Source organism: Mangifera indica, chromosome 6 (genome assembly GCF_011075055.1).
Source record: "Mangifera indica cultivar Alphonso chromosome 6, CATAS_Mindica_2.1, whole genome shotgun sequence".
NCBI lineage: Eukaryota > Viridiplantae > Streptophyta > Magnoliopsida > Sapindales > Anacardiaceae > Mangifera > Mangifera indica.
The window spans coordinates 5,817,267-5,828,869 of NC_058142.1; the positions used below are offsets into that span (position 1 = coordinate 5,817,267).

At 31.4% G+C, this 11,603-nt stretch overlaps 2 protein-coding genes and 1 non-coding gene across 3 annotated transcripts; all 3 read left to right on the forward strand.

The window, feature by feature from the left end:
• The first annotated feature begins 4,324 nt into the window (after positions 1-4,324).
• On the forward strand, positions 4,325-6,509 carry LOC123218635 (probable DNA replication complex GINS protein PSF1). The gene is made up of 7 exons (XM_044640146.1): positions 4,325-4,483; positions 4,586-4,677; positions 4,897-4,964; positions 5,105-5,218; positions 5,304-5,475; positions 5,983-6,132; positions 6,233-6,509. Exons 2-7 carry the CDS (start codon positions 4,603-4,605, stop codon positions 6,257-6,259), a joined length of 606 nt encoding a protein of 201 aa, XP_044496081.1. The 5' UTR covers positions 4,325-4,483; positions 4,586-4,602; the 3' UTR covers positions 6,260-6,509.
• A 1,176-nt stretch (positions 6,510-7,685) lies between these two features.
• TRNAN-GUU lies at positions 7,686-7,759 on the forward strand. Its single transcript has one exon. It is a non-coding gene; the product is annotated as a tRNA-Asn (tRNA).
• Positions 7,760-9,715: 1,956 nt separating this feature from the next.
• On the forward strand, positions 9,716-11,095 carry LOC123218951. The gene is made up of 3 exons (XM_044640610.1): positions 9,716-9,807; positions 10,217-10,448; positions 10,531-11,095. The coding sequence occupies exons 1-3, from the start codon at positions 9,716-9,718 to the stop codon at positions 10,807-10,809; spliced, it is 603 nt and encodes a 200-aa protein (XP_044496545.1). The 3' UTR covers positions 10,810-11,095.
• Positions 11,096-11,603: the final 508 nt, after the last annotated feature.

Below are 11,603 nucleotides of genomic sequence, written 5' to 3' on the forward strand. Positions count from 1 at the left end.
GAAAAAGAAACATATAAAATAAGGGTTAATATTTGATTTACCCTCATAGTTTCAGAAAAGTACAAGTAAACCCAAGCTACTGGAATATTTTTACCATTTTGTAAAAAATCCTTGAGAGGATAAAAACTAAAAAAAAAAAAAAGGTGTGTAATGTCATCAACATACTAATCGAATCATATATTGTATCATAAAGAAAAATTTAATTTTTTATATTTTATATTGAGTATCGTATCATATTATATAATATAATTTTTTAAAAATAAAATAACAAAAAAATCTAATTAACATATTATCATTTTAAAGAAATATTATAAATATTATTAAAATTTTAAAATTGTTCATATACATCGCTGTAAATCATTATTTTTTTTAAAGTATATCTATCCTTTTATCATACATATTTATTTTTATATATCTAAATAAATATATATAAATATATATTATTTTATTTTTAATTTAAAATTATTTAATTATTTTATGATATATATGAAATATGTAGTATAGTTTGATTGTAATCGAACCCATTATTTACTAATCAAAGGTTGGTCCACATTAATTATCGATTTATTTAATGGGAGATTAATTTATGATAATCCAATACCGAAAATGCCAAATAATTATAAATTTTCCTAAGATTTTCAGTAGACAGAGTCAAATTGGCAAATGTCATGTCATAGCTGGACGCCACCTTATATTTTATTTAAACAAAGCCAAAAGACTTTGTTCCCACCCAAGGTTTGATATAAATTATAAGTCTTATTTATTAATTTTTAAAACCCTAAAATCTCATCTATAAACCAAATTTTATTAAAAGTCTTAATTATATATAAAAGTAAAATTTTTATTTTAATAATAATAATAATATAAAAATATTATTATATTTTTATTTCAAGTTTTAAAATCTAACAAATTTACTTTTACTTAAAGTTTTCAAATTTTGAAAAATCATAGTTTTCTTCCTAAACTTAGGTGTTTTTTCTTCACCTCTACAACTTCCCATTTCAACCCTAAAAGACTTGCTCTAGCCATGAAGAGAAGAGAAGAGACAAAAAGTCGATTTCCAGATTTTTAACCATAAAGAGAAGAGACAAAAAAAGATTTTTAGATCTTCGATCACCAAACGAAAAGACGAGCATCATCTGGATGATGAAGCTATCATCCAAACAAAGAGTTTCATCTAGATAACGACATGTCCAAATGAAACTCATCATATGAATTCGCTGAATTCAAACAAATACTTAGACGATGACGTTAGGGAAAGTGTAATAAGTTAACGATAACGATTTAAGGTAAAAAAGAGAGGTCACTAGTGACGAAAATGGTGTCTGAAGATGTGAAGAAAAAAACCTAGATTTAAGGGGAGGGGAGAAAATATAATTTTTCAAAATTTAAAAACTTTAGACAATGATAAAATTATTAATTTTTAAAATTTGAAAAGAAAAATATAATAAATTATATTTTTTTAATAATTTTATTCTTATATTTAATTACAATTTTTAATAAAATTTGATTCAAGAATGAGATTTAAAATTTTAAAAAATTGACAACCCTAGGTAGGAACAAGTCTTTCGGCCTTAAATAAATCGGTGATGGCTAAAATTTGGTTCGGTCTGAGATGAGGGTAGGGATTTGAAATATGAAATGACAGCTGTCTTAAATATATTTGTTAAATGTTTATCAAACCGTTGAAACATAATAATATTCTTGTGGTTTTTTCAAAGCCTAATTATTTTATACTGGCAATTCAATTGACTTTTTTGGTAAAAAAATAGGTGCGCCACTCAAAATATTTCAACATAAATTCTCTTACCAACTCAATTGATTGCTTTAAAATAAGTCATACGACTTATTCAAAATTTAGTCTTTTATCGGGGTGATATATATTAGTTTTTAAAAATTTAAAAATTTATTCATTACTTAATTATATTAAAATTTTTTATTAATTATAAAAAAAGGTTATTTATAGTATAATATTAAAAAAATAAAATTCTATCTCATTTTTTATTTTAATTTTAAATTTTGATCATTATTGTTTTTTATAATCCTCTAATACAAACTTTAAAAAAAGTCTTCATCTTCAAATATCACAAATCGATTTCTTTTATATAAATCTTACCGAATCAATCACAATATTTTTTTTTTATTTTTTGATATAAGGTATATGTTGAAATGTGTTGACAGTGAAAATTCTATTAATGAGAAGTACACAAAAAATTATGTTATTTTGTACGGGTAAATGATAGTGAATGAAATCATTGGTTTAATTTCATATGTGTAATTGAGAAAACAAGGATATTTTTAAAGTTAAATTAACCTCTGTATCTTTAGATAAAAATCAGTTAATTTAGTTAAACCTACAAAATTGGATTAACATAGTCTAATCCCTAACTCGATCATGGATGGTGGGATATACATTATGTCTCCACCACTCGTTTTGAAGAGTTGTCATCGAATCATGTAGGGAGGACACTAAAGCCTCTATCCTACGACACATGCGAACGCCAAAATGTGTTAGTATTAATCATGCACTCTAGTAATGAGTCCTTGAATCATCTCCTCGAACATGACCAATGTATGATTTAAACTTGATTCAATGGTTGGTGAATTAGGTGGAGTCAAAGATTTGGAGATCATCTTTGCCCCATTCATGGGTGGCAAAACATATTTGTTATGTAAACTACTCACTTTCAGGATAATGGATCCCTATTATGAGGAGAGGTAGAGAAATTAATTGGCCCAACTAAGTGATAGTAGAATGTCAAATGGACCGTTTTGTCATGCCCATGTATATCACGATATTCACATACGAATGAGTATTTTTCTCCAAAGGAGTTTACACCAACTTTGCCCATTAGTTTAAAATGTAATTAAAACAATTATATAAAAAAGAGGTAATTTTGGGTAACCCTAATTTATTAGTCACGAAGACGTAACCCCGGAGTGGTGGTTAACTTCTATACACTCACTTCAAATCAGTCATTTTAATTAATTATTTTATTAAATTTATGAAAAAAAATATAACCTCTCTGCTATTAAAATTTTACATTAAAATATGCAATTAAAAATAATTAAATAAATATTATAAATTTATAAATAATTATGCAAATATTTATTAATTTGTGGTAGAATCATTAATAACAATACAATTATTAATTTTTTTTGTTATTTTAAAAGATTTTAAACCATGCACATAAATCTCATTGCTTGATAATAAGTTTCGATGAATCATCTCGACTAGTAAAGTCTACGTATTAAAATTAAATAAAACTATATATATAATTCAAATATAAAAATAATGTATTATTATATTATTAGATAAATTTTAATTAAAAAATAATATTTAATTATATGATAATACATTACTTATTTATTAAAATTATATACTAAAAATATATATACATAACATTACTCATTAAATTTCATTTTTCTTGGGAAAGGAAGGAAATCAATAAATTTGATTAGTGTTTCTAATCTTAAAAGTATATATCGTTCAAAAATGGCAACTCTTCCTACCTTCCAACCTTCCAGACAAGCTCAATAAGTAAAATAAAAAAAAGGATAAATTGGAATAAAATAAATAAATTCAGTCATAGCAAAAATAATTGAAGAATCAAAATAAGAATATTGATGATTGGGGTGGGGATAAGAATTTTACTTTATCCTGCACGTCTAAAGCACAATCAAAACATATCATCATTCAATAATTATAAAGTAAAATAGTAAAAAAAAAAAAAACCTCTGATTCTAATTTGACCAACAAAAGTGAAAAAATTTTTCGTACAACATCAAGTTGGAATAACATAAGTAAAATGGAGACACTTTTACAATTTTTGAATTAATTAGCTTAAGACTGAATAACTATCATATGACTTACCCTAATAAATAGGGTTAGATTTGAGTCGAATTAATTCGAGTTCGAATTTGATTCGATCGAACCTGAAATGAGTCGACCTTAATCGAGTTCGAATTACTTATCAGATTTTTAAATTAAAATTTTTGATATAAAATGACATCATTTTGAACAATGTATATTAAAACGATATCATTTTGATAACAAAAAATAAGTCGAATCGAATTCAAACCCGAAACGAGTCAGTCTTAAAAGAGCTCGATCGAGCTTGAGCCCAAACTCAAGCCAACTATATATAAACTGAGCTGAGCTCGATGCCCGGCTCGGCTCGAATCCAGCCCTACTAATAAAGCAATTGCAGGGCTGTTGTTGGAATTTCACAAATTAATTTGTGTATTATTTTTATTGATACGAGTATATGACATATCCTACTTTACGCCCTCTTAAACGCAGCGTTTTATGGAACTAAAAGGTAAGGCCTGAAATTTTGAGCGCCAAATTCAAAAGCCGTTGAAAACTTTCCCGCTAAAACCTATAACTGCTGGACCACAGCACATTACGCTGCCTCTGCTCCGCGACCCATTTTCCTTAACTTTCTCACAGTTTTTTCTCTCACCAAACACTAGAAAACAGGTAATTTACCAAAAATGTCCCCTGAAAATGCGATTTCTACATGTAATTATATTTACTGTGTGTGTATTTAATTTGTTCGATGAAATGTTTGAACGAGTGCAGGTTTCGAAAAGGCAAGTATGCACGGAAGATTGGCGTGCCGTCTTGTAAAAGAACTAACGACCGGCGAAAAAGGTCAGCTTCAGCCTTTCAATGTAAGTCGCCTAATCGTATTGTTCGTTTTGATTATTGACATCTAATTGTGAAAATTGCACTTGTCAGTTGAATTGATTCTTTAGTTCTATAAGCAGGCTGATAAATTAGAACTCATTTATATTTATATTTTAAATCGATTTTAATTCTCAAGACCTGAAGAGCTTTATAAATTGTTGTTTATGAGAGTTAAGTATTTACTTCAGATCCTTGTGTTGCAGGACGACCTGTTAAACGAAGTAACCAAAGAGTGCAGTGAAAATTTTGTTGTGCTTCAGTCTTTGATAAGGTAATCGTCACACTGTTTCTGTCCGATCATGCATTTTGAGGATTCTTTCTTTGCATCGAATAATTGTGTATATTTTATTTTACCGTGTGAATTTATCTCAATTTTTGCTTTGTATGATTCATGTGATGCTTCTATTTTAGGAAAATGCAGGAAGAAGGATTGGATTTCCAAACAACAAGAAATGCGGATCATTATGGAGCACTCATCAACCACCTTTCTTTAATTCGGAACAAGCGCTGCTTAATGGCTTATGTGTAAGTATTTGAGCAAGATTATACAGCTAATGTGTGGTCTTTCATTGTGACAAGCAACTCTGGTTCATGGTTTATGACCACGCAGGTACAATCGAGCAGAAATGATACAGAATTTAGCATGGAAAGTAGGGCTTAGGCTCTTTGAACTTCCAGAAGAAATTCAGGAGAAGCTCAGCCATTTGGAGAAGGAGTATTTTAAGAGGCATTCTGCTGCTTTGGAATCATACATGTCAAAAATAGATCTTGATTTGAATGTGGTGAGTTATATTTTTCTAGCTCTTGTGTGGATTAAACTTTATGTTGGTAAGAGTTAATAAGTTGTTGATCTTGATTACAATGGCTGTTGATTGTTGATGCAACAGAAAATCATGAAAATGGTTTATAGAGCTGAAGGTTGGTTGCTATTTAAAAAAGAAAACATTCTTTATGTCTCTAAAAGCAGAAAGTCAAGTTTAGGACTAATATGTTTACTCTGGGAAAGAATTGATACATCAATTCTTGTAAGTAGGAAATGTTTTGGAGCAAAAAGCTCACAAGAGACAAAAAAGCATTCATGTATTTTGAATGACCATTAATTTATTAACAATTCTTTGAGATGATTTTGAATTACACAAAGATGTGCTCCAAATTGTACTGTTGCTTGCTCCAAAAGTGGATAAAGTTTTGGCAATTGAGCATATTGCAACCAATTTTCTTGATAGAATGACCAAGCATCTTGAAGCAATCACCTAAATTATTATAGCTGAAGTTCTTGCTTTTGCCAGGATATGGTGCCACCAAAAGACCCTTACATCAAGGTGAGGGTTCTTGATGATGTTGGTGAAGGAATAGTAGTAAGTGATAAGGCAGCCAATTTTGCTCGCCATTCAATGCACTTTCTTAAACGAACAGATGCGGAGCCATACATCTCACGGGTGGGTATCCTCTTTAAGCTGTTTCTCTAATTGTATTATCAAATAGGACTTTTGAAACTCAAATTCCTACCAACAATTTATTGTGTTCCTTGATCAACAGGGTCTGATGGAAGAGCTCACTGGATAACTCAGAATTCTGGTACAACATTTCACATATTGCTTATCTGGCATGTAAATTCCTAATTTTTCTTAATAATACATATTAACCTGAGAATGAGTAAGTTGAGCAGCTTTGTCATTCGGAAAGACCGGACAGAAAATATAAGATACTAGCTTTTGGATGCTTTTACATTGTTATATTTTGCTGAGATTTTGAATTGTAAATTATGGATGTTTCCATTTTGTCTTTTGTTTGATGGGCCTTTTTTGACAGTAAATCTACAAAGTGTTTTGTAATTTTAACCATAGAAAATTTGATTATTGCGCTGGTATAGGTTCTATATGAATAAAAAAGAATTATACTAATTTCTTGGATTGACATAATGCTAATAAAATTTTACAAGCGACCTCAAGCTTTAAAAAAGCATGCCAAGCATGCCTGGATAGTCATCTTTTCAATTTCTAATTTGCTTTCTGTGTTTACTGCTACTGTTACTACTGCTAGAGCCTCTCAAACCCCGAGACAGAGAAGTATTTGATGCAACAACAATTTGAGTTTCAAACTTATGTCCTTTCAACGGAGTTCGTGCCTTTCTAACCACTTGCTGCTTGATAAATGCAAGCATCTTTCAATAGCTGAATCTTTCAAGATGCTTGCATTATGCATCTTCCAATATGACACTGATTCTGCTAGCTTGCACAAAATTATTTGAGGGAATAGGCTTTTCTGCCCAAGAACTTGACCATATTGCCTCTAGAAAAGTTTCTGGTACAGTTTCTGCCAATGAAAGCACAGCAAGAGCTATGAAAAGCCTTCTGGGATCTCTAGGCTTCGCATCAAGACTTCTCAGCTTCTTTCTCATTCACATCCGAGACAGGACCAAGTGTACAAGTGCTAATTAAGTACTGATTTGCTAGCTTCCATTGCTCAAAAGGTGGGAGCACCTTGGTCGAATCACCATTTTGAGCGTAGCCAGTGGTCATTGCATTCCAAGTTACCAAATTCCTTTTAGGTCGCAATCTGAATATTGATTCAACATTTGGAGTACTATCAATTAGAGCACACCCAACAACTAGTGAAATATCAAACCTTGCTTTGCATAGCAACGGACCAACATTCCCCATGTTAAACCTGAGACACCAACAATACCACTCAGAATAATTCATTACAATTATATGCGAGTAATATTTAAGATAGGAGAAGATGTTTTTTCTTGTAAGGTTTTGAAACAAATATGAAATTATTTTATATGATTTAAAACTAAATTAGAAAAGTTAAGAGTTTAATTTTTTTATGTTGTCAAAGAGGATTTTAATATATATATATTTTTACGCATAAATCCTCTTGTTTTACGATTAAAATTAACTCTTTTCACCTAATCTTACCAAAAACTTTAAATTTACCCTCTTTTCATTTGAACAAATGCAATACTTTATGTCAAAGCGGGCTAACTGCTGGAGTAGCTCAGTGGGTTAGAGCGTGTGGCCGTTAACCACAAGGTCGAAGGTTCAAGCCCTTCCTCTAGCGATAATGCCGTCTTATTTTGAAGCTCACAATTTTAATTAAAAAAAAGAACCAGCTGTAGATTTTCCTAGTCTTATAACAAGAAGGCAACCAATTGAGGTAACCCGACGCTATGCCGCAGTTGATGATGGGATTGTGAAAGTTGCAACATGGCATGCGGTAATTTGTTAGTAAACCCGCAAGCCAAGCGAGCCGGTCTTGGGCCAAAAATTGGAGGTTCTAGGCCCTAGAACAATGGTGCCAATGGTGGCAAACCAAGCTAGCCATTGCTAAGGAATCTGGCTCTGTTTTAAACTTTGAATTGTAGTGGCAGCGTATGCCGCCTTCAGATTTTTGAAGAGTGCTATATATCACAAAAAATTAGAGATGGTGGGCCCTATAGTGCCAATGGTGGCAAACCAAGCTAGCCATTACTAAGGAGTCCGGCTCTGTTTTAAGCTTTGAATTGTTGTAGCAGTATATGATGCTTTTGGATTTTTGAGGAGTTTTACATGTACAAAAAATGATATATCATTATATAATTAATAATTTTAAATTAGAAAAAAATAACCTTCAATTATATGATGACATATTATTATTTATACATAAAATTATGTATATTATTTATGTATATAGTTTTATTGTAGATTTTTATATATATTGTAAATTCTGTATAGGTTTTAAATATACATCTGAAATGAGCTTCTCATGAACTTGGCTGTAACATCCCTGGTCCAATAACCCAGTCCACTGTCAAGATATTATCCACTTTGGACACACAGTCCATCATGGTTTTGCTTATGGGTTTTGCAACCTAAAACACGTCGTAACAGTTTAAAGAGCTCACAAGCTATTTAACCAGTCAAATTCTCCCACTACTAACCGATGTGGGATACATAGACAAAGTACAGACAGATCCAACATCTCTCTCATGCTTTGTCGATGTAGAATTTGCCTAAGGGTATCACATACACCCCCCTTACAGGACTCAGCATCCTCGCTGAGGTTTACTGCACCATCGTTCAAGAGGATATGTGGAACCGCTCTAATACTATTTGTAACATCTCTGGTCCAATAACCTGATCAACTGTCAATATATTGTCCACTTTGGACACACAGTCCATCATAGTTTTACTTTTGGGCTTTACAACCTAAAACGTGTTTTAACAGTTTAAGGAGCTCACCGACTATTTAACTAGTCAAATTCTCCCACCACTAACCGATGTGGGATACATAGACAGAGTATAGACAGACTCAACATCTCTTTCGTGCTTTGTCGATGTAGGATTCATCTAAGGGTATCACATTGACTCTCATTAGGAGGTTCGACTCGACTTAACTTGATAAAAAATTATGAGCTCAATCAAACTGAGTTTGAATAACTCACTAAGCTATGAGCAGGCCACTTTTCAGGCTTGCCATACTCGAGCTCAAGTTTAGGCTCATTTACTTATTAGCTAAATCGAATTTGAATTTATTTAGTTTCGATTTAACTTAATTTGAATTTAGTTTTACTTATATTTGTATAACACACATAATCTTTTAAAAAGAATAAATTTATAAAAGAGTTAAACTATTATGTTTTAAACATTATCGTAAAATCTACCATATCATCATTCTCTCAATTTTTTTCAAAAAGTATTAAGGTGAAAATCAATAGTTGCTTTGTTATAAATACCTTTTTAATGGGGTTAAATTTTGAATAACAAAATTGTTCATATATATTATAAAAAAATGTTTTTAACCCAAACCTTAGAGAAGGTAAAATTAAATTACTCAAATGTGCCCTTTTAACTTTTAATGTTATTCAACATCAACTTATGAAATTGACAAAATAAAAAATATAAAAAAATTTTCATGAGTTACAGGTGGCAGATCCATGGTGTTCCATATGTCACCATCATCAAAGCTGTGCAATTGCCACTTCCTTTGTCTCTGTGAATGGGCCCCTGCTGATTTCCAATCAAAGAAAAAGCATTCATGGCTTCTTCCAAAAAACTGGCATCCTGCATTTCTTCCATTGCTTCTTCTTTCTATTTCTTTCTCATTTTCTTCCAAGTCCCTCTTTTCAGGTACATTGTTGATCAGTTTATTTCATTCAAACCAACCTAAAACAAATGAATATATACTTTTTTTTCCTGCAAAATTCATGAACATTTGCACTTCCATTTTCCTCTTAATAAATTTTTAAGAGAATTTATTGTAATGCTTGCTTGTAAATTTGGGATTTTTATTGTTGCTTCAATGTTCACACATAAACTCACAGATAAATCTGACACATATTGTTAAAAAGGAAAATGCAATACACACGGTGTTGTCTTCGGAATAATAAGACATATAGAGGGAAAATCTTTTGTGCCAATTTCATATTTGTTAAAAGTTCCCATAATGTTAGATCATTTAAGCATCATGGTATTGTCAGTAATGACATTTGAGCTTCAATAGCATTAAATTGAATTGGTTGTCTGGTTGGTTTCACAGGGTGCAATGTAGAAATGGAATTTGCACAACACCTATAGAGGTGACAGCTTCTCAGTCAATTGCCAATGAAGTCTTCCCTGAATATATAATTAGGACTCTTCTTTATCCGGGGGCCTTTGCCAATGCTATCCTGAAGGGTTCAACCATTCCAAGCTACAACAAATTGCTCAACTTGTATCACTTCACCAATCTCAACAATGCCTCTGTTGAAACCGATATCCAGTGCCTTGAGGTTCAAATATATGCAGTGATTGGTAATCTTTCTTGCTTGTGTTTTGCTATGATCAATTCATGCTTGTTTTTGTTTGCACCAGATTCTAGCGGGAAGCTACTTGTCTGTGGCAGGAGCCCTTTTAGGTCCTTTAAGGGCAGGGAAAATGAGCCTGTTCGGGACGCTTATTACATTATGGGGCCTTGTAAAAGAAGTGAGCAGTGTCCAAAACCCTGATGGCTTAAGCACCCGAAAAGTTGGTTATATCTACCCAACTATGTTAATAGCTGTGCTTTGTGCTTTCTTGTCTATAAGAAGAGATTTGAGAAAAATAATTCAGTGTTGCAGAGCTAGCAGGCCAATTGCAAACTCTAAGCATTGAGGTACAACTGGATAAATCATAGGAAGCATTTAAGTAGAAAAATGTCATGAGATATATATGCTGTTGTTGCATATAAGCTTTGATTTTAGATTCAAAATTAATTTTTTTGATAGTCAATATAAATTTCTTTAAAATTCTTTGTGGGCATTCTTATAACCTCTATGATTATTATTTTTTAAGTTAAATGAGTCATAGAACAATTTTTATTTTGAATTAAAGATGAAGTGACTTACTAACTTTTGTAACCATTGTTAATACATGTAATATTACATTCTTGCAACATGTCATGCTGCTTGTATGACCCTTTATGCAATGGAATTTATGATTGTGTTAATCATGTATGTCCCTCAATCCCCTATGTCTCCAAATTTAGAGGGGCCTAACTTTTTAGGTTTGTCATATCTATGAGTTTGCTTAATATGAAGAAGTGCTACTCATAATAGCAAAAGCAAGATGTGAATCATGAGCTAGTGTTAACTCCATGAACATGTGGTTCAGAATCACATGGTGGGCAAGGCATATAATCGAACTCATTTTTTGCACTCAAATTTGGAATTGGGATAAGATGACAAAGGACTCGTCATCACATGGGCATTACAGTATGAGATTATGGCTATTGTATATGCATCAAGATTAAATTTTTTAACCATCTTTCATAATTTAAAGCACCTTGGAGTTGGTAGATTAACATTTTAGGATTGAATATATCCTAGTTGAATATCCCAGTTGAGTATCCCATAATAACTTTAAGATGATTGCATTTTCTCTTCTTTTTGAATAATTTTTTTTGACTT

Coding starts and splice junctions, on each gene's coding strand:
- LOC123218635 (XM_044640146.1), top strand. CDS start 4,603: ATGCACGGAAGATTGGCGTGCCGTCTTGTAAAAGAACTAACGACCGGC. Junction 5,219..5,303: donor CGCTGCTTAATGGCTTATGT/GTAAGTATTTGA, acceptor ATGACCACGCAG/GTACAATCGAGCAGAAATGA. Junction 6,133..6,232: donor CGGAGCCATACATCTCACGG/GTGGGTATCCTC, acceptor CTTGATCAACAG/GGTCTGATGGAAGAGCTCAC.
- LOC123218951 (XM_044640610.1), top strand. CDS start 9,716: ATGGCTTCTTCCAAAAAACTGGCATCCTGCATTTCTTCCATTGCTTCT. Junction 9,808..10,216: donor TTCCAAGTCCCTCTTTTCAG/GTACATTGTTGA, acceptor TTGGTTTCACAG/GGTGCAATGTAGAAATGGAA. Junction 10,449..10,530: donor CCGATATCCAGTGCCTTGAG/GTTCAAATATAT, acceptor TGTTTGCACCAG/ATTCTAGCGGGAAGCTACTT.